Source organism: Trichomycterus rosablanca, chromosome 10, assembly GCF_030014385.1.
Source record: "Trichomycterus rosablanca isolate fTriRos1 chromosome 10, fTriRos1.hap1, whole genome shotgun sequence".
In the NCBI taxonomy this organism is placed as follows: domain Eukaryota; kingdom Metazoa; phylum Chordata; class Actinopteri; order Siluriformes; family Trichomycteridae; genus Trichomycterus; species Trichomycterus rosablanca.
In genome coordinates this window covers 1,126,633-1,146,127 of record NC_085997.1, presented here as the reverse complement: position 1 = coordinate 1,146,127, position 19,495 = coordinate 1,126,633, and the positions used below count along the sequence as shown (strand labels likewise).

At 44.1% G+C, this 19,495-nt stretch overlaps 1 protein-coding gene across 18 annotated transcripts in view; it reads left to right on the top strand.

Annotated features, from left to right (window-relative positions):
- The window catches only part of ank3b (ankyrin 3b), a 121,000-nt gene that overhangs the window by 83,875 nt on the left and 17,630 nt on the right, over positions 1–19,495 (top strand). For 12 of the 18 annotated variants that reach the window (XM_063002668.1, XM_063002664.1, XM_063002669.1 and 9 more), the window contains 14 exons: positions 2,304–2,427; positions 7,620–7,722; positions 8,409–8,453; positions 8,871–8,977; positions 10,932–11,156; positions 13,604–13,758; positions 13,905–14,116; positions 15,182–15,389; positions 15,476–15,572; positions 15,655–15,883; positions 15,975–16,100; positions 16,196–16,318; positions 16,788–16,814; positions 18,551–18,632. In XM_063002668.1, the coding sequence (XP_062858738.1) occupies positions 2,304–2,427; positions 7,620–7,722; positions 8,409–8,453; positions 8,871–8,977; positions 10,932–11,156; positions 13,604–13,758; positions 13,905–14,116; positions 15,182–15,389; positions 15,476–15,572; positions 15,655–15,883; positions 15,975–16,100; positions 16,196–16,318; positions 16,788–16,814; positions 18,551–18,632 (1,863 nt within the window). The remainder of the gene's footprint in view (positions 1–2,303; positions 2,428–7,619; positions 7,723–8,408; positions 8,454–8,870; positions 8,978–10,931; positions 11,157–13,603; positions 13,759–13,904; positions 14,117–15,181; positions 15,390–15,475; positions 15,573–15,654; positions 15,884–15,974; positions 16,101–16,195; positions 16,319–16,787; positions 16,815–18,550; positions 18,633–19,495) is intronic. The other 6 variants (XM_063002674.1, XM_063002667.1, XM_063002672.1 and 3 more) reach the window with 3 other exon arrangements.

Sequence of the window (19,495 nt, the reverse complement as noted above, 5' to 3'; positions counted from 1 at the left end):
CCCTTTTTGTTCCTCTGAGTGGGATTACGGAGTACACCTAGGAGCTCGAACTACCCCCGCACCCCTTTCCCACTCTATTGTTCCGGGTTACAGGGGCCGTGGAGCTTCACCAGGCACCGGCGCATTCTCTCACGGTCTGAAGTTTGGTCCACAGCCGAGGGGAGTGGGCGCGTACGAGGGCGCGTACGAGAGCGAGCGCAGGGCGGGAGGGACTTCCAGTTTCGGCTGGTCGGGAGAGAGGAGCGGGACATGGGGACGGGGATGCCTGTGGATCTGCGGTGGACGTACGGGAGTGAGGTGGACTTTGGAACACTGACGCCGTGGTGTGTAGGGTGAGCTGGGTTGGGCAAGTGCGAGACACGCATGGCAGCTCGGGCGAGAGAAAGACGATAGCTGATCCGCCCGTGTGTGTGTGTGTGTGTGTGTGAGGGCTCAGCGAGCGCTCAGAGTAAAGTTTTGCTCACTGTTAAGCTCGCGCTTGCACACGGACGCCGTTCTGAGGGCCGGTCGACGGTACGTGGGGTGTTTTTATTCTGTTTTACCCATAATGCAGTGTGATGGCTGTGTGTGTGTGGGGGGGAATTCTTTATTTAGGAGTGTACGTGGTCTGGGGAATTAAACATGTTTGTGTGTCAGAAGTGCTACAGCAGAACTGGTTTGGTGGGGAGGGGTTGCTGGGGCGGTTAGTGAGCGGGGGAGAGGGGTATGCCGGGGTCTGGCTTTGTCACTCTTGGAATGCCGTCCCTCCTCCCAAATTCTCTTCTCTCTCAAGTCTGCACTTGCTGCTTCTTTCTCATGTTTTCTCATTTTAAATCCCTGCTTGTCTTTACTACATGTTATGTAGAGCTGGATGTACTGGGTTTACTGGGTTTACTGGGATTGTGTGTGTGGAATTGTTTACTACCGGTTGACTGGGCGCCCCCTAGTGTGCACGATCAGCCACTAATCTGCTGGGTGGGAAAAGACAGGGCTAAAAAAACAGGGCGGGGTCTTTGAGGCTTTCTAAGGACCCTGGTTAGTAGCCCGAGGCGCCTGTACAGAAGTGGAGGAACGTGGAGATCAGTGTGTGACTCTCCATGTGCGAGACCGACCACCAAAGTACAGGCGAATAAAAAGGGGTCGGTGGAGCACGTGTTAGGCGAACATACCCTCCTCATACGCCATCTGGCTATGATAAAATTGGGAGAAAAGGTGGCATAGTTGACAGTTATGGGCCCCCGTGCAAGGCCCTAAACACTCAATTGCTTGCATTGTATTCAGTCACAACTGTAAGTCGCTTAAAAACGCCCACTGTTTGCCAGTATGACTTTTAAAGTTGAGATGTGTTTACCCTAACCTCTCAAGACCCGAGCTTGTTTGACCTCTTTTTAAGGTCTAGTACCTTTGCCACCTCTAGGTGGCAGACAAAATTGTCCACAAATGAGGACACCAGGTCTAAGTTGAGCAGAAGTTTTGTTGTTTGTTTTGTTCTCGTTTAATAGAGATTCAGGAGTTAATGGCGTTACTAATTCCGACATTTCTACTAACTTCTTCTTTTGTACGTCCCACTCAGTGCTTGTATACATCTGCATAAATCGACCAATGGCAATTTAGCATATGTAACAATCCTTTAACACACAGTCAATTCTAAATTCATTATAGAATATATTCAGTGCAGTTATGCATGGCATATCGGGGCCAAATTGTAACGTCCCCATATGTGACCGCTGGGTCTCGAGAGGATAAAATGTGATCAAAACAGATTTTTTTTTTATACGTTTACTTTTCTTCAGTACATTTACAGCTGAAATTTGCATGAAATGTTTGGCAACTTACAATTTTTGCATAAATTATTCATAAAATGAGGAATAATCAACATTTAAATCATTGTAACAGACAAATACGTCGACTCCGCTCTTCCTAAATAAGGTTTGTTTATGTAAATCGTAATAAGATCAAAACCCATTTTAGAGACCTGCGGGGGGAAAACTTGAAAGACCTGCGTGTTCACAAATCCACACACGACACACGAACCGTCTTTCAATGAGAAATACCTGCGGCTGCTTCTATAGAAGGGCGTGTCCTGCAAAGACCACACCCAGAGCACCACATAAAAGGCTAGAGGGGGTAGAAAATAACCTGCGACTAACAGCAGACGTTTGTAGAGTTTGTGTACATCTGATGTCTCATGTTCATGTCGCCGCTTTCAGAAAAAAACACTAAAACAAATAAAATAAAAGGATGCGACTGTGTGAACTGATCATCTGGATGAAAATGGTTGAGACTCTGAGGTAATTCTGGATTTCTGCTTACGTGTGTGTTAGGTGAGGACCCGATCATGGGGGAAACAGATAAGTACCTCGGCCCTCAGGATCTGAGAGAACTGGGTGACGACTCTCTGCCCCAGGAGGGGTACGTGGGCTTCAGCATCGGCGCCCGCTCCGGAAGGTAAACGCAACTTTTTAAACACACGATAAATACTCACATTATTCAGAAATATCAGTCTTTACAAAGTGCAGTAACAGTATAAATAGGTTATGCAGCAGTGCTGCAGTAGTGGGTTATGTAACATTGCAGTGATAGGCTGTAATAATCTATACAAACGTGGAAAATGCCGTTGTAATAGGCTGTAATATGTGCAGAAGTGCGTTAATAAGCCATGCAGAAGTGCAAACATTGGCTACACAGAAGTTCATTATTAGACTAATCAAGTGTGCAATATTAGGCTATGAAAAAGTGTAAGCTATGCACAAGAGCAAAAATTGGCTATGCAGAAGTGAAACAAGGGCCTGTGCAATAGTGCATTATTAGACTGAGCAAGTATGCATGAATAGGCGAGGCAGAAGTGCGTTGATTGGCTATGCAATAGTGCAATTTTGGATTGTGCAGAAGTGCATTAATAAGCCATGCAGAAGAGCAGAAATTGGCTGTGCAGAAGTGAAATAATAGTCTATGAAGAAGTGCATTGTTTGGCTATGCAGTAGTGCAATTATAGATTGTGCAGAAGTGCAAACGGTGGCTACGCAGAAGTGAATAATAGGCTGTGCAATAGTGCATTATTAGACTGAGCAAACATGCATTAATAAGCAACGCAGAAGTGCACTGTTTGGTTATGCAATTGTGCATTTTTAGATGGTGCAGATGTGTGTTAATATGTCCTGCAGAAGTGCATTATTACACTAATCAAGTGTGCAATATCAGGCTATGAAAAGTGCAAAATAGGCTATGCAGTTAATAAGCAATGCAGAAGTGCACTCATTGGTTATTTTAGTTTGTGCAGAAGTGTATTAATAAGCCATGCAGAATTAAAATGATAGACTGTGCATAAGTGCATCATTAGACTGAGCAAACGTACAATAATATATTGTGCAGCAGTGCATTAATAAGCTGTTTGGAAGTTTAAGAACAGTCTATACAGACATGCACTGTTATGCAAACATGCAGGCTATAATGTGTATTAAAAGATTAAGCAAAATGCATTTAAATCTATAAGCTATGCAACAGTGCATTAAAAGGATATGCCGTATTGCTTATATAGGCTATACATTTGTGCATTAATAGGCTATTCAAAAGTGCATTTATAAGCTCATTAAAAGCCTATGCAATAGTGCATATATAGGCTATGCAGCCATGCAATAATGAGCTATGCAGCTGTGCATATATAGGCAATGCAGATATGCATTAATAAGCAATATAGATGTGAATTCATAGGCTTTGCAATAATGCATATATTGCTTATGCAGGCGATGCATTACTAAGCTTTGCAAAAGTACATTAATCGATTGTAACAGGTCATGCAGAAGTGCATTAATAGGTTTCATAGGTTATGCATTAGTGCAGTAATAGATAAACAATACTGCGCTGTAAAGTTCACCAAGTCATAAATGCACTGGATTTATGGGACTGAGTTTTGCTCCCAGTGCTTATTTGATCTGGTTTTATACGTCGTGTACATCTGAAGCACGTTAAATATCTAAAGCAGAAGCTTAAACCATGAACATTTTAACTGGTTTACAGCTCCTGCAGTCAGAGAAGTGTGATCTGACATGTACTGAATCACACTGACATGTTATCGTGTCCATGACATGTAGTGAGAGGCTGGGAACCACAAACATGGAACAGTCCTGAGAATAAATGACTGGTTCAGACCTTGAGCTGAGTTTGCACAATCACACACACGTGTCGTCCCGTAGTACACGCTAACCGAGCGTCAGAGTCACGTGGTTAATGTTTAACCTACAGCTGGTGTGCTTTTTATTCCCGCTGTTTGAGGCACGTCAGTAATTCAAACCAGTGTGGTGGATACACGTCTTAACTGGGAGAACAGGAAATAACCCCAGCTCTATCAACTCAAGTGGACATCAGACCCCAAAAAGGAGGACACCAAGGATGTTCTGATGTTCTCCTGTTTGGGGTCTATTGTACTCCTTTGGAATCTGATGTCCTCTTTTAGGGGTCTGATTTCCTCTTTTTGAGGTCTGATGTTCTCCTTTTTGAGGTCTATTGTCCTCCTTTGGGGTCTGATGTTCTCCTGTTTGGGGTCTATTGTACTCCTTTGGAATCTGATGTCCTCTTTTTGGGGTCTGATGTTCTCATTTTTGGGGGTCTGATGTTCTCCTTTTTTGGGTCTGATGCCTCCTTTTTAGGGTCTGATGTCCTTCTTTTTTGGGTCTGATGCCTCCTTTTTAGGGTCTGATGTCCTCCTTTTTTGGGTCTGATGCCTCCTTTTTTGGATCTGATGCCTCCTTTTTAGGGTCTGATATTCTTCTTTTTTGGATCTGATGCCTCCTTTTTAGGGTCTGATATTCTCCTTTTTTGGGTCTGATGTCCTTCTTTTTGGGGTCTGATGTCCTCCTGTTTGGGGGGTCTGATGTTCTCCTGTTTGGGGTCTGATGTCCTCCTGTTTGAGGTCTGATGGCCTCCTGTTTTGGGTTTGATGTTCTCCTTTTTAGGGTCTGATGTTCTCCTTTTTTGGGGTCTGATGTTCTCCTTTTTTGGGTCTGATGTTCTCCTTTTTTGGGGTCTGATGTCCTCCTTTTTGGGGTCTGATGTCCTCTTTTTTGGGGTCTGATGTCCTTCTTTTTTGGGGTCTGATGTCCTCCTGTTTGGGGTCTGATGTTCTCCTGTTTGGGGGGGTCTGATGTTCTCCTGTTTGGGGGGGGTCTGAAGTTCTCCTTTTTGGGGTCTGAGGTCCTTGTTTAGTGCGCGACAAATAAATGAAAATTTTGAACGTGTCTCGGCTATTTTTAACGTAAAAAGCAATTAAATGATGTAGATTCAATTCAAGATTCGACTGTTTTTATAAATGACGTTTAACCGCTGCATTTTCTCGCTCTGATTCATTGCTTTCATTCTCCTGTCTCCCCTTCCTGCACCATTCGGTTCCTTTCCAAAGTCCTAAAGTCAGGTAAGACGTGGATTTGGATCTCATGACGTCATTGAACCCCCCATGTGAACGTGTCTCATCCGTCTGCTCGTCCTCTGTGTGGAAATAAAGATCATCACGCCTCGGCTCGATGGTTTTTAATGGATGCTCGGCTCCGAATGTCTGAACCCTGCCTGTTCCATAATCTTTAGCTGCTGTACTCGTGAAGCTTGTGTTGGGTGTGGCTCCAATTCACTCTTAATGGCTTCCAGGGATCTGTGGCGTTCATAGGCACCAGCTTCTTCTTAATAAAATAATAATAATAAAGGCACATCAGCGCTGAGATAAAATTGGCCACCGAGTCTGCTGGTTGGGAAAAAGACCGGACTAGGTGGGTGGGGTCTTCAACGGTGTGTAGGGACCCTGGTTAGCAGACCGAGCCGCCTGTACTGAAGTGGATGAGGGGATGGGGTCGAGGGACTGTGCACACGTCGGAGAGGGCGTAAAGGGACTCCCAGCAGTGGAAGACTAAATGGCCATGCTAAAATCAGGAGGAAAAGAATACATAAATAAATACATAAAATAATAATAATAACTGAGTCAACTGCTATTGAAAATGCATGACCGGGTATTTCAAGGGCAGCCCAAATTTCCACTGTGCATTAGAACGGGAATTGATTGAAACTGGTCGTATCGATTGAAACGGGCGCTGGCAAACATGCACCAGGAGCATGTAGGTCAGACTCGTTCAGCGTGGATTATTTTTAAGTCGGGCCAGGAATTATTTACAGCTGTAAATAGCTAATCTATTCCAGTGTGTGGAATCTGTAACAGAATCTGGGATCAGGGATCTGTTTTGACGTTTCAGTCTTCAGTCGTCGGCCGTTTCCGTTTTCTAGTTGTTTACATCCTCATGAACACGTTCTGCATTTTTTCATCCTCATGCTTCGAGTAGAATTGAGAGAAAAATGCTGTTTGTAGTCGCCTGAGTTTCTGCGTTATTTACTGGTAAAATGTGGTCGGATCTTCACTCAGTTAAGAAAAATAAAATAAACAATCTGATTTCTTTCAAACTAAAACATGATTGTACATTTGCTTATATTAATTATACACGTTTATTAATCATTTACAATTATTTACAGTCCAGCCTAGAAAGAAATGATGGATAGCTGTTCTATTTGACGGGGTTCTGAGTGGGTACTAGATGTACCCTTTAAAAGGGGGGGCTATACAAACCTGCTCTTACTTTTTTTTTGCTATTTTATTCCCGAACTTTCTCCCTTTTTCTCCCAATTTCGTCATACCCAGTTACTCTTCCCCTGCTGGAGACCTCGATGGTGTCCAAGGAGGATATATTTGCCTGACTACCACACGGTCCACCAAGCTCTTCTTATTCGCCCATACTTTGGTGGATTGGCATATGGAGAGTGTTCCTCTACCTCTGTACAGGCACCTCAGGCTACTAACCAGGGTCCTTACGCAGCCTTGAAGACCCCGTCCTGTTTTTAGTCCCGTCTTTTCCCTCGCAGCAGACTATCGGCCGATTTTGTCTGCTGCACTGCACTGTCTGCACTGCCGATCAATAATAATATCATAAATAAATAAATACAACCAATTTAGGTTTCAATAAGTTCGTTTTTGTATTGAAACGTTTGATAAAACAAGACGAAGTCTGACAAATTTGCACTGTTTTTTGAGAGGGTCAGAGCTGTGACCCTGTCTCACTTACAATTGTGTGCTTAAATGATCCTAAATGGTCCAAAATCCCTTCTAGATGTTAAGCAAGTCGGCTGCTGATAATAAACAGTTTGTTTTGGAAACAAACACTATAAATACATTTTATTTGGTGCTATGAAGGATTGTGTGCATTTAGTGCACATCTATAGTAAAGATAAAGTAAACGTAAAGGCAACGTAAACGTAAAGTGATTCCTGATGTCCAGTTATTTATGACAACATGTACATACGTACTTCATGTGTATTAGTACAGAAGCGAATGAATGTGTTTATTAATCTGTCCTGGATGCAGATCAGACCACGTTTCTGAGTAAATAATTGCTTTTAAATTCGTTTATAATGAATCGCCTGCATTTCTAATCTGTACGTCCGTTTGCATCCCGTCGTTTGCATGAAGTAACTGTGTGTGTTTTATTTTTCTGTGTGTGTGTTTGTTTGTGTGTGTTTTGTGTTCACCCCATGGTCACGTCCCGCCCCCCTACACACACACACACACACACACACACGTTCACTGTGTGATAAACCGTGAATGCCGACAGCCTGCGCTCCTTCAGTTCGGACAGGTCCAACACCCTGAACCGGAGCTCCTTCACCAGGGACAGCATGATGATCGAGGAGATCCTGGCACCCAGCAAGGACACGGTACGTCGTCCACCACACCCTCACCTCACCGTATCAAGAGCTGTACCAGCCTGAAGAGTTTAGAACAGAATAGGACGTCTTTGTTTGTCACCTCCTTGTTTCTACACTCACTGTCCATTTTATCAGCTCCACTTCCCATATAGAAGCACTTTGTAGTTCTACAATTACTGACTGTAGTCCATCTGTTTCTCTACATGCTTTGTTACCCCCCTTTCACCCTGTTCTTCAATGGTCAGGACCCCCACAGGACCACCACAGAGCAGGTATTATTTAGGTGGTGGATCATTCTCAGCACTGCAGTGACACTGACATGGTGGTGGTGTGTTAGTGTGTGTTGTGCTGGTATGAGTGTGTTTAAACACTGTGTCCACTCACTGTCCACTCTATTAGACACTCCTACCTAGTTGGTCCACCTCGTAGATGTAAAGTCAGAGACGATCGCTCATCTATTGCTGCTGTTTGAGTCGGTCATCTTCTAGACCTTCATCAGCATGTAGAGAAACAGATGGATTACAGTCAGTAATTGTAGAACTACAAAGTGCTATGGTAAGTGGAGCTGATAAAATGGACAGTGAGTGTAGAAACAAGGAGGTGGTCATTACGGCTGATCGGTGTAAACATGTGTGAAGGCTTTGACCTCAGCGTGAGTGATGATTACAGTGAATCTCTCTCTCCGAATGCTTCAGGCTGTCTGTAAAGCCATGCACTGCGTCGTTGAGCCCCATAATAAGGTATATTTACAATAAAATGATAATAATAATAATAATAATAATAAGATGCTACCAGCCCTCCCTGCTCCCCGAGAGCAAACCTTTATTTATTTCAGCTCTATGATTTGTAGTTTAGTTTTTATTTATTTATTTCCCGGCTCCGTTTTTTGCCTGCTTTACTTTGGAGATCATGATTTGCTTCAGAAGTTTCAGTTTCCCTCCCCGCTCTGCGCCGCGCCACGCCCGCTCCCGTTCTGAAATGCAAACGTGCATGTGTTCATATGGACGCTTCCTGCGACGAGCCACTCGCCGAGGTGCTAATTGCGCCTTCGCAAGCACATGCATCGTGAGTTTATTTCCTAGTAGTGACTGTTTATTTCTGGTGTGGATTGCCTGCTGTGTGTGTGTGTGTGTGTGTGTGTGTGTTCTCACGCTCAGCACTTGGCGGTAGCTAAGGAGTACGACAGCGAGTCCCTGAGACGATACAGCTGGACCACAGACACCATGGACAACGTCAACTTGGTCTCCAGCCCCGTCCACTCTGGGTAAGAGACACCCTCATTTTCCTCCCAATTTAGTCGTATCCGATTCCCAGAATGTATTACACCTCTGATGCTGCAGAAACACACACCCCATCCAACATGTGTGTGGTACGGACCACTTCTTTTCACCTGCGCCAGCCGGGTTCATACGGAGATCCGTATCGCGCACAGAGACTCACGCACCGATCTCCACCAGAGGTCACTGTTGGAGCAGTCATAGGTCAAACAATGACTGGTCAATAAGTGGTAGCTCAGCAGTTATGGTACTTGACTAGTAATCAATAGGGTGCTGGGTCAAGCCCCACCACAACCATGGTGCCACTGTTGGGCCCCTGGGCAAGGCCCTTAACTCTCAATTGTTTAAATTGTCTGCCAAATGCATGAAAATGTAAACATCAAAGTCCAAATTATTAAGTTCATGTGTTTCAGTCCCACTAATTCTACGCTTTTAACTAAGTGGCAGCAGTTTGGGGAAGGCTCCTTTCTGTCCCAGCATGGCTGTGCCACTGTACACAAAGCAGGGCTCATAAAGCCTGCATAGAATCCTAAATATACCCCCATTCGACACCTTTCGGTCCAAATTGCAAGGCCCGCTTGTTCAGCATCAGTGCCTGATCTCAGAGGGCACAAATTCCTACAGACACACTTCGAAACGTCGTGGAAAGCCTTTCCCAGAACAGACAAACCTGTGACATTTGTTTCGGACGCCCAATAAGATGATGGTCGTGTGTCCCGATACTTTTGTGCTCACCCTACAGCCTGGTGGAACAGCACTAGCAGACACGCCCGGTCCCACCCCAATCCTTATCAGGTCCTTATTAGGTCCCCTGTTCGTCTCACTTCTGATCTGGTTTTGTTTAAGAACCCTGTTGATTTTTTGTTTCGTTGCAGCGTTTCCACTCCGCTCCCTCAGTCTGACTCCAGGTGACGATGGTTGCTTCTGTTTTTTTATCTCTGTGTGCCTCTGTGTGGTTGGCAGGATTTGCACGTTTTGGGATCTGATTTACACCCTCCCGATTGCCTCGAACGGATGATGAAATGTAGCCGCTCAGTCGTAAAATGTAGCGAAGACACGATTCAGATTCACACAGTCAAGACAAGCCTCAATAAGACAGAGCAAGAAGGGTCTGGGTTCGATTCCCAGGCTGTGCGGTCAGGGTCCTTTCTGTGTGGAGTTTGCATGTTCTCCCCGCGTCCGTGTGGGTTTCCTCCCACAGTCCAAATACCTGCAGTCAGGTTAACTGGAGCTACTACAAATCACACTAGGTGGATTTGTGATGCACTGGCAACCTGTTCACATGTGGTCAGGTTAACTGGAGCTATTAGAAATCCCCCTAGGTGGATTTGGACTGAGATTTGAACCCTGGATTCCTGGATCCCTGGATCTCAGGAGTAATGGGCAGGCGCCGCCCACCAAAAAAGCAGACGCCCGGGCCGATAGCACTGCTGAGATTCGAACCCTGGATACACGGCTGTCCGAGCGCCCACCAAAACAATCTAAACAGTAAATGCACAACTATTAAATTTCGGCTTCATATGGAGATCCGTATCGCGCACAGAGAGTCACGCACCAATCTCTGACTCTTTTACTTCCAGAGCAACCAACCTTGGCAGTTCTGAAGCTGTTATTGTCCTCCTAATCTAGTCATATCCGATTCCCAGACCTCTTTTCACCTGCACTAAGGTACAGAGATCTGTGTCATGCACGAAGAGTCACGCACTGATCTCCATTATCCCCCGTCTCTGTGCAGTACCATTGATCAGCCAGCAGAGATCGTAACAGCAGCACCAAAAAGCATCCGGGAATGAACTGCAAGGGTTGAGCGCTCTTGGTCCATCACCACTTTTCCCCCGTGTTCTTCTTCTTCTCTTGTGCTTGTTTGTGTATGTTTATTATTATTCCATCACTGAAGCTGTTCATCTTTTCCTCGCTGATCCTCACTCGCCGTCTCCGCAGGTTCCTGGTGAGCTTCATGGTGGACGCCCGCGGCGGCTCCATGCGCGGCAGCCGCCACAACGGCATGCGCATCATCATCCCGCCGCGCAAGTGCACGGCCCCGACCCGCATCACCTGCCGCCTGGTCAAGAGGTACAAGCTGGCCCAGCCGCCTCCCATGGTGGAGGGAGAGGGCCTGGCGAGCCGCCTGGTGGAGGTCGGACCGGCGGGGGCTCAGTTCCTCGGGTAGGTCGCGCCCTCCAGCTCTCACGCTGGCTTCGTTTTAATGTTCTTTTGGCTTTACGTGGGTGTAAAAATCATCTGTGTTTGGTCGTGTGTTAGAGGACAGCTTTGCTCACTGATAGTACCGCGCCAGTTGTTTTTACCGGACAGGAATGCACCTTGATTTAGACGAACGTTAAATGCGAACGTTAGAATGTAGAGTTTTTAAAGTTCTCGATGACGGTATGTTCTCTGTTCCTCCTTTTGTTCCCCTAATCGCTGCACGGACGCTATTCAGTAAACTCCACCTCCCCCGAAAGCTCCCCCCGCTTAACGAGGGCGAGGGGTTCGTTACCCGAGTGCTGCAGCTTGGGCCTCGAGGAACAAAATTTATTGGGTAGGACCGCGCCGCGTAGAGAACACGACGCTACCCATTGTGAATTTTATTTTGGGTTGTTTTTATTATTATTATTATTATTTTATTTTTAGTTCCCAGTCACTCCTTTCTTTCAGGCTTTCAGTCGGCCGGTCCGGGTCGCTGAAAGCGGATCATGCTCGCCGTGCTCCACTCTGCTTGTTGGGCATGTGTTTTTCTTTCTGTGCTGTTATGGCTGCCAACCTTCGCCCACATGTTTGCCCAGATTCAGACCCCCGGCAGACGGTTCCATAAGCTTTTCGTTTTTCTTCTTTCTGGAGAAGGTATCATGTTCTCGTGCAGCTTTAGGCAGAAAATCAGGGTCCTAAAAATAGAATTCTTATTACGTTTGGAATGTGAAATCTACGTGTTATGGTACCTTCTCTGTGAACATACATCGAATATCATTTTTTTATTTCATGACTATCACTGTGGACGTCATCTGTATCTATACACCTGTACCTCAATGTCACTCAGGAAATGCATATTTTATTTAAAAGCATACGTAGTCCTAAAAATATTGAGCCATTGGTTAGTTCTGTTATTTACAGCATTAAAATATTAATCGGAAACTCGGGAATGTTTCATTTGCACCTCTTTAGAACATTTAGGCTATAAATTAAGCATGGGTGTTCAAACTTTTCTTGCTGGGGTCGAATGTAAAAAAAAATTTACACTGTCGGGCCACAGACTGCATAAAAAAATTTAAATTTAAAATAATAGGCTTGCTTGATTACTATTAACTGCACGTTTTTTACACGTTTAGTATCTTAACCACTACGTAAAAACTGAAAGCCCTCGTTAAGTAAGGACTGTCTGTACTCATTTTTAATTCTAAAGGGACCCAGAGCCGCGCCCATAATGGTGTAGGTTTGTTCTTAAGCCTAGTCTTCTACAGCATCATGTTCTTAAGAACTGTGTCAACTGTAGGCACTGCCAATTATGCCCGCTAGATGGCAACCGGTGGCAACGCTGAGTTTCGAAGCGAGGAGTTCAGAATCTCGGTGCTGGTGTGCTAGAGGAATATCAGTCTGTGCCACCTGGGCGTTATATGATTGTTGTTGGCCAAATAGACCCAAATTACAAAACAAAATCTGTTTAAACCAGCAACCTTCTGCTTACTAGTCCAGTATCTTACCCGCTAGGCTACAACCGCCCCTCGTCTATACATATTTGGGAAGGGGGGGCAATAATCAGATGCTCTAATGAGTTCATATAAAAATAATAAATAAATATTTTTCACTCAGTAGCTTTATGTAATGCTGGGATTGGTCAGTGTTCCTATTAGAGGAATGATTTTAAATGACAGGAGCCCCCCACCCCCAATCCCTATACTGGTAGATTTGCCCCCCCCCCTTCACTTCATGGCTAAGATTTAGCTTACTAGTAAATAATAAAACTAGAACGTTATAACAGTCATTACAACTGTTTCCTGAAAAATTATACAAATTAAACTAGGATAGCGGGCGTGACCCTTTTATTTCATTTTAATACCCTAACGTTGTTCGAATTGCCCATAGTTGCCATAGTTTGGACACCCCTGGTATACAGTGGGTCAGATTTATTAGTGTGTACACTGAGTTGCCGGTAGATGTATATATTATAGTAATATTACTTTGTAGATTGTTTATAAAGATCCCAGACAAAAAACTGTGACAAACGGGCAAAAATGAAGGAACTCAGAAAGAGGTGGGCGAAGATTCCCCTCATTTATAGACATTATTAATGCATATGATTTTGGAACGTATATCCAACAAGCCTATAATCAGACCGGTGTCCATATACTTTTGTGTAGCCAATGTATATGATAAAATAGTGCATGTAACGAATAGATGTACCTAATAAAAAGGCAGTTTAGTGTATATAATTAGGAAAAGCAGTTAAATAAGCCCAGAATTAGGAACGCTTTTTGGTATCAGGTGTGCCGAGCACCCCTCTTTTGCACTGCTGAAGTATGCCACATGCATCCAGTCTTGAAATGTCATGTTTTAGGATTAAAGCCGTAATAAAAGCAAAGTGGGCTCTTACTGGTGTGCTTGTGGTGTGTCTTTTGCAGCCCAGTGATAGTGGAGATCCCTCACTTCGGCTCCATGAGAGGGAAGGAGCGCGAGCTGATCATTCTCAGGAGCGACAACGGAGAGACGTGGAAGGAGCACCAGTACGACTGGAAGACCGACGCCCTCAACGAGCTGCTGAACGGCATGGACGAAGGTTCGACGTTATATCATTTCCCTTATGGGAACAAATTCCGACAGGCACACTTCTGAATGTTGTGGCTGTCACAGTCTTATGCCCATGGTTTTGTCCACATACTTTTGAACATATCAGTGACCATTGTTTACTGTTTCTCCCTACAGAACTGGACAGCGTGGAGGATCTGGAGCAGAAGCGCATCTGTAGGATCATCACTAAAGATTTCCCACAGTACTTTGCAGTCGTGTCGAGGATCAAGCAGGAGAGTAATCAGATGGGTCCCGAGGGCGGGGTTCTACACAGCCTGACCGTTCCTCAGGTCCAGGCCTCGTTCCCTGAGGGAGCTCTCACCAAGAAGATCAGAGTTGGACTTCAGGTAAATGAGTGATGGGTTACAGACGCCCGCTTACACCCGCCGCTTTTATGGCTTATGTCTGGACTGCATTCGGGTGAAAAAGTCGACCTTTGTAGTGTGGGTGTGGCATGAGAGTTAGGATGTAAAGGGGAGGGGTTTGGTCATCCAATGAGGCTTAAAGAAACAGAAACATTTTCACTTTACTGTGGCTAAAAATCTCAGATTTACACGGATATTATTATTGTTATTAATAATAGTAATAAATATAATAATAATAATAATAATAATAAATATAATAATAATAATAATAATAAATATAAATATAATAATAATAACAAATATAATATTAATAATAATAATAAAATACAATAATAATAATAACAATAATTATTATTGTTATTTTATAATGATAATTGTCATATTAGTATTACTAATAATTATAACAATAATAATAATATCATTATAATATTATAATAATAATAATTATTATTATTCTAATGTAAATGATGGAAACAAATAACAATAATTATTATAATAAAAACAATAATATAAATAATAATATTAATAAAAAATTATGTAATTAAAATATGAACAATATTTAATTATACTATATTTTTTATTATTATTAATTATAAGTAATTATACTTATACATTACAGTTTTATTATAATTAATATTATTTATTAATAATAAATAATAGTAATACACCTTTTAAAACTATTACCAATAATAATATGATTATAACATATAAATAATAAAAACATGATTAAATAATGACATAATAATATTAACAATGATAATAACAATAATAACAGTGAGAAACATTATGATTATAATAATAGCATTAATAATAATAATAATAATAATAATAATCTAGGGAGGACGGAATGCTTTTGTTTGTCATATATTATTTATCCCATCTTGTTTGGAAGCTGTGGTCAGAGCGCAGGGTCGGCCATCATAAATACCTCCAGCCCTGGAGCTGAGAGGGTTAAGGGCCTTGCTCAAGGGCCCAAGAGCAACAGGTAGTGCTTCAAAAGCATCTAAATAGTAATATTCATATCCGCTCTGAACCGCGTCCCTCCAGGCCCAGCCGGTCCCCGACGAGACGGTGAAGAAGATTTTGCGGAACAGAGCCACGTTCAGCCCCATAGTGACGGTGGAGCCACGGAGGAGGAAGTTCCACAAGCCCATCACCATGACCATCCCCGTGCCCCCTCTTTCAGGCGAGGGTGCAAATAACAGCTACAAAGGAGATTCCACGCCCTGCTTACGCCTCCTGTGCAGCATCACGGGTAAGAGTTACACCTCCGTTACGTCTCCCGGGCTCGCACAACACGTGCTTCCTTCAGCTCAAATGTTGACCGGGGCTCTTCCACAGGTGGGACGTCCCCTGCACAGTGGGAGGACATCACCGGCACCACTCCGCTCACCTTCTCAAAGGACAACGTCTCTTTCACTACCAACGTCTCCGCCAGGTACGTGGCACTTCTTTTTGATTGGACGTCATTTTAAAGTCCTCGACGCAACTACAGTCTCGGCTCTTCCGTCCACCTGCAGGTTCTGGCTCGCCGACTGCCATCAGATCCCGGAGACGGTCGGACTGGCCACTCAGCTCTACCGGGAGCTGATCTGTGTGCCCTACATGGCCAAGTTTGTGGTGTTCGCCAAGATGAACGATGCCATGGAGTCCAACCTGAGATGCTTCTGCATGACCGACGACAAAGTGGACAAGACGCTGGAGCAGCAGGAGAACTTTGAGGAGGTGGCCAGGAGCAAAGACATTGAGGTTCGTGATCCTAGAGAACTGCAGTACCTACAATGGCTGATAATTGGGCCAGTATTGAATATTCATGTCTATTATTTATTTATTTCTTTAGGTTTTGGAAGGGAAGCCGATCTACGTGGACTGCTACGGCAATCTAACCCCTCTGACCAAAGCCGGACAGCAGCTGCTCCTCAACTTCTACGCGTTTAAAGAGAACAGACTCCCGTTCTGCGTGAAGGTACCACAGCTGTATTATTGTAGGAACGTCAGGAGCTGTAGCTGTTCCGTACGTGTGCATTATTTAGTCCGTTTTTCTGCTCTGCACCACCGAAGGTCCGAGACAACAGCCAGGAACCGTGCGGACGCCTGTCCTTCCTCCGAGAGACGAAAACCTCCAAGGGACTCCCAGAGACCGCTATCTGTAACCTAAACATCACTCTGCCGGCGCTGAAGAAGGTAAGGTCGTACGTGTCCTGCTCGTGTGCGTCATGTCATACCATCTTCACGCTCAGGAGAGACAGACGAGTGTTTATTTAGCCGTAATTCTGATCAGATCTGCCTGAGTGTGTCTTTTATCTGTTTCGAGCTTCTGGTGGTCGTTGTGGCTACGGCTGACCAAATCAGAAATGATATCTTTTTGATTTGGTTCTTTGCTCTTGGCTGAAGGTGTGCAGGCGAACGCTTTGACTGGTATAATGTGCGGATGCTTCGCTGTACCTCTTTCTTTCTATCATTTATTGATTTGATATTTTTCATTGCCGTTTCTTTGCTGTGCTTTGCTGTCTGGCTTGTTTTCAGTGTGCTCACGATCGCTCTCTTTCACACCCTGATGTTTCTCACCCCTCCCTCCGCTCTCCATTGCGTTACCCCCCCCCCCCCCCCCCCCTTCCTCCCCGTTTCTCCGATGCATCTTGGAAACCCGAAGGATACGGACTCAGATCCCGATGAAGAGGTAATAGTCCCGTCCCCTTCAGTTCCATGTGGTGTGCTTGTGATTAATTTGCTTTAGACTCTGTAGACACACGCTCAGCTCTTTGCCTGTCCGGGGTTCACGCCGTACGACCGGGTTGATCTGCGCAGGCTCGGTTCCATGCGAACTGCACGGCACTGGATAACATAATTCATTGATAATTAATCACCCATGCTTGTACATTGTCACATTGTTTAAAACTGTAATGCATATTAGATGTAGGATAGTAATTCTATACGATCAGTTTCGGCGTGTTGATTAGGACGCATTCACATGAGCTCACCACGCAACGTCAACAAAGTGGATTTTCCTCCCTGTTTCACTTTTAAACTTGTGTTACAGCTTGAGTCACAAAAACAAGCTTAACGTGGTTTAATGTAGTAAAAGAAGGAGACAGGAGCACTAAACTTCTCCTCATTATTGCTGCTCATAAGTTCTTCCACTAATGAAATTCCTCGCTCCTTGTTCTAATACAATAAGTCACGTTAAGCGTCGCTTTTACTGGGTATCAAACAGTTCGTCTCATTGGAGGAGCTTTGAAAATAGGGGGTCAGCAATAGGGGTGTAACGATGCACCACAAGACAGTTAACACATGTGTATTCACTTTAAACAGCAGTGGTCGCCGGCACTATTCACCTTGCCTGGTTGACGTCACTAAGGGTTGCCAGGTTCGGAATTTTCCAGCCAAATTTATTTATGTCAGGATACTTTCTTTATTTGTATTTTTTTTTTTCAATTTTTCCCACTTTTTTCCCCCAATTTTCTCCCCTAATCTAGTCGTGTCCAATTACCCTGATTGCGTCCTCTATACTGATTCGACCCTTCACCGCTGACTGAGGACGCCTCTCAACTGACACACGCCCCCTCCGGCACGTACAGTCAGTACAGACTGCATTTTTCACCTGCACGAGTCGAGTTCATACACTTGACGGGCACTGTGTACGGAGGGCCACACCCCCATCGGCATTATTCCTCAGCCCTGTGCAGGCGTCATCAGTCAGCCAGCAGGGGCCGCAGTTGCACCAGTTACAAGGACCTATGATCCGACTTTTTAACCCGAACCCTATAAACAACAGCCAATCGTTGTTCATACTGCCGCCCAGCCCAGTCGGAAAGGCAGAGCTGAGATTTGATACGATGTATTCGAAACCCCAATTCTGGTGTGCTAGCGTACTTTAGCGCTGCGCCACCTGAGCGACACTTTATTTGTATTATTCATTTATTTATTTAATGTGGGATTTATTTTAATATTTCATTTCAGTTTTTTTTACACAGAAAGAAATAAAAGGATGTTCGTTATTTAGATAAATAAAAGATAAGGACAAATACAGGATTTTATTTTATTTTTTAAAGAGAAATAATAAAAGGAAACTGTCATTTGTCTTCAATTTCATTTTGTTTAAAAAATCTGGAAAAAAATCGTATCGTGAACCCAGTATCGTGAATCGCATCGCACCATGGGTAGAGTGTATCGTTACATCCCTAGTCAGCAAGCAGCAAACTCAATCAAGCTGCCACACCCCGGCTCCATAGGAGACAACGACACATCCGGCGCAAAATTCACCGATTTCATTGCTTCTCATGTGAATGCGCCCGTAAATAAACAATCTAATTTGTCAGGAAATAACCGTAAATAATAATAATAATAATAAAACAGCCTGACATGCAGTACTGATAAGGGGGGAATTGATAGGACCTTCTGTTGTTGTTGTTGCAGACTGAAAAGCCAGAACGACGGCATACCTTTGCATCTCTAGCCTTACGTAAGCGGTACACCTATCTGAACGAGCCTGGATTGAGTGAGTGTGTTATTTCTTTTAACATTTTTAGGTAGAGTAACGATGTTTGGTCGTGTTTAACCTTAACGCTCAGAGCTAACCCACAGCCGACCGTAGTCTGTCCGCTCCACACATTCTCACCACGCATCACGAAGTCCTCGTGCTTGTTTTCTGGTTTATTTGTGCATGATTTGTTGGAGTGTTTTTTTTAATTGCTGTGCTGTGCCTGTTGGATATCGTTTACTATCACTGTTCATTTTTCCTTCCATTATCGTTTACTTTGAGTGACTTGTGCTCATGTGACACGGCGCCAAAGTAAAACTTTCGGGTTTTGTTTGCCCCTCTCTTCGACTGGTGTTGCACCTTTTGGCTTTGTGATCGTGCTGAGTTTTTTATTGCATTATTTTTTGGACAGAATTATGCATGGAAGGTCACGGACGGAGCTTTTTTTCTCTATGACAGTTGCGACGAAACGCTCGGTCCTGCATGACGAGTCCTAACAGAGACGCACAGATACCAGAGTAGCTGGGATTTATTTTCGTTTGGTTTGTTTGTTTCGTAGCCATTATTTTGTAAGACTCGCCAAAATTTTGGAATGAACCCTTTTCAGACTAAACAGATAAAAGGCACTCCGTTAAAACCAAGGTAGCCAGCGAGCAGGGAACGTAGCACATCAGAAGTCAAAAGAATTCGTTCTCATCTGTGTTCTTTGCGTTTGTCTTGCCATTTTGCGTTTCGTTCTTCATCGTGTTGCTGTTTTTGTGTTCTCGATGATCATCTGCTTTGTGCAGCGTCGGTTCTGTTTTGTGCGTCATTTGTGGAGAGCAGATCATCGTCGGTCCTCTTTTCTCGGCTCTGTCTTCATATCTTCATATCTTCATCGT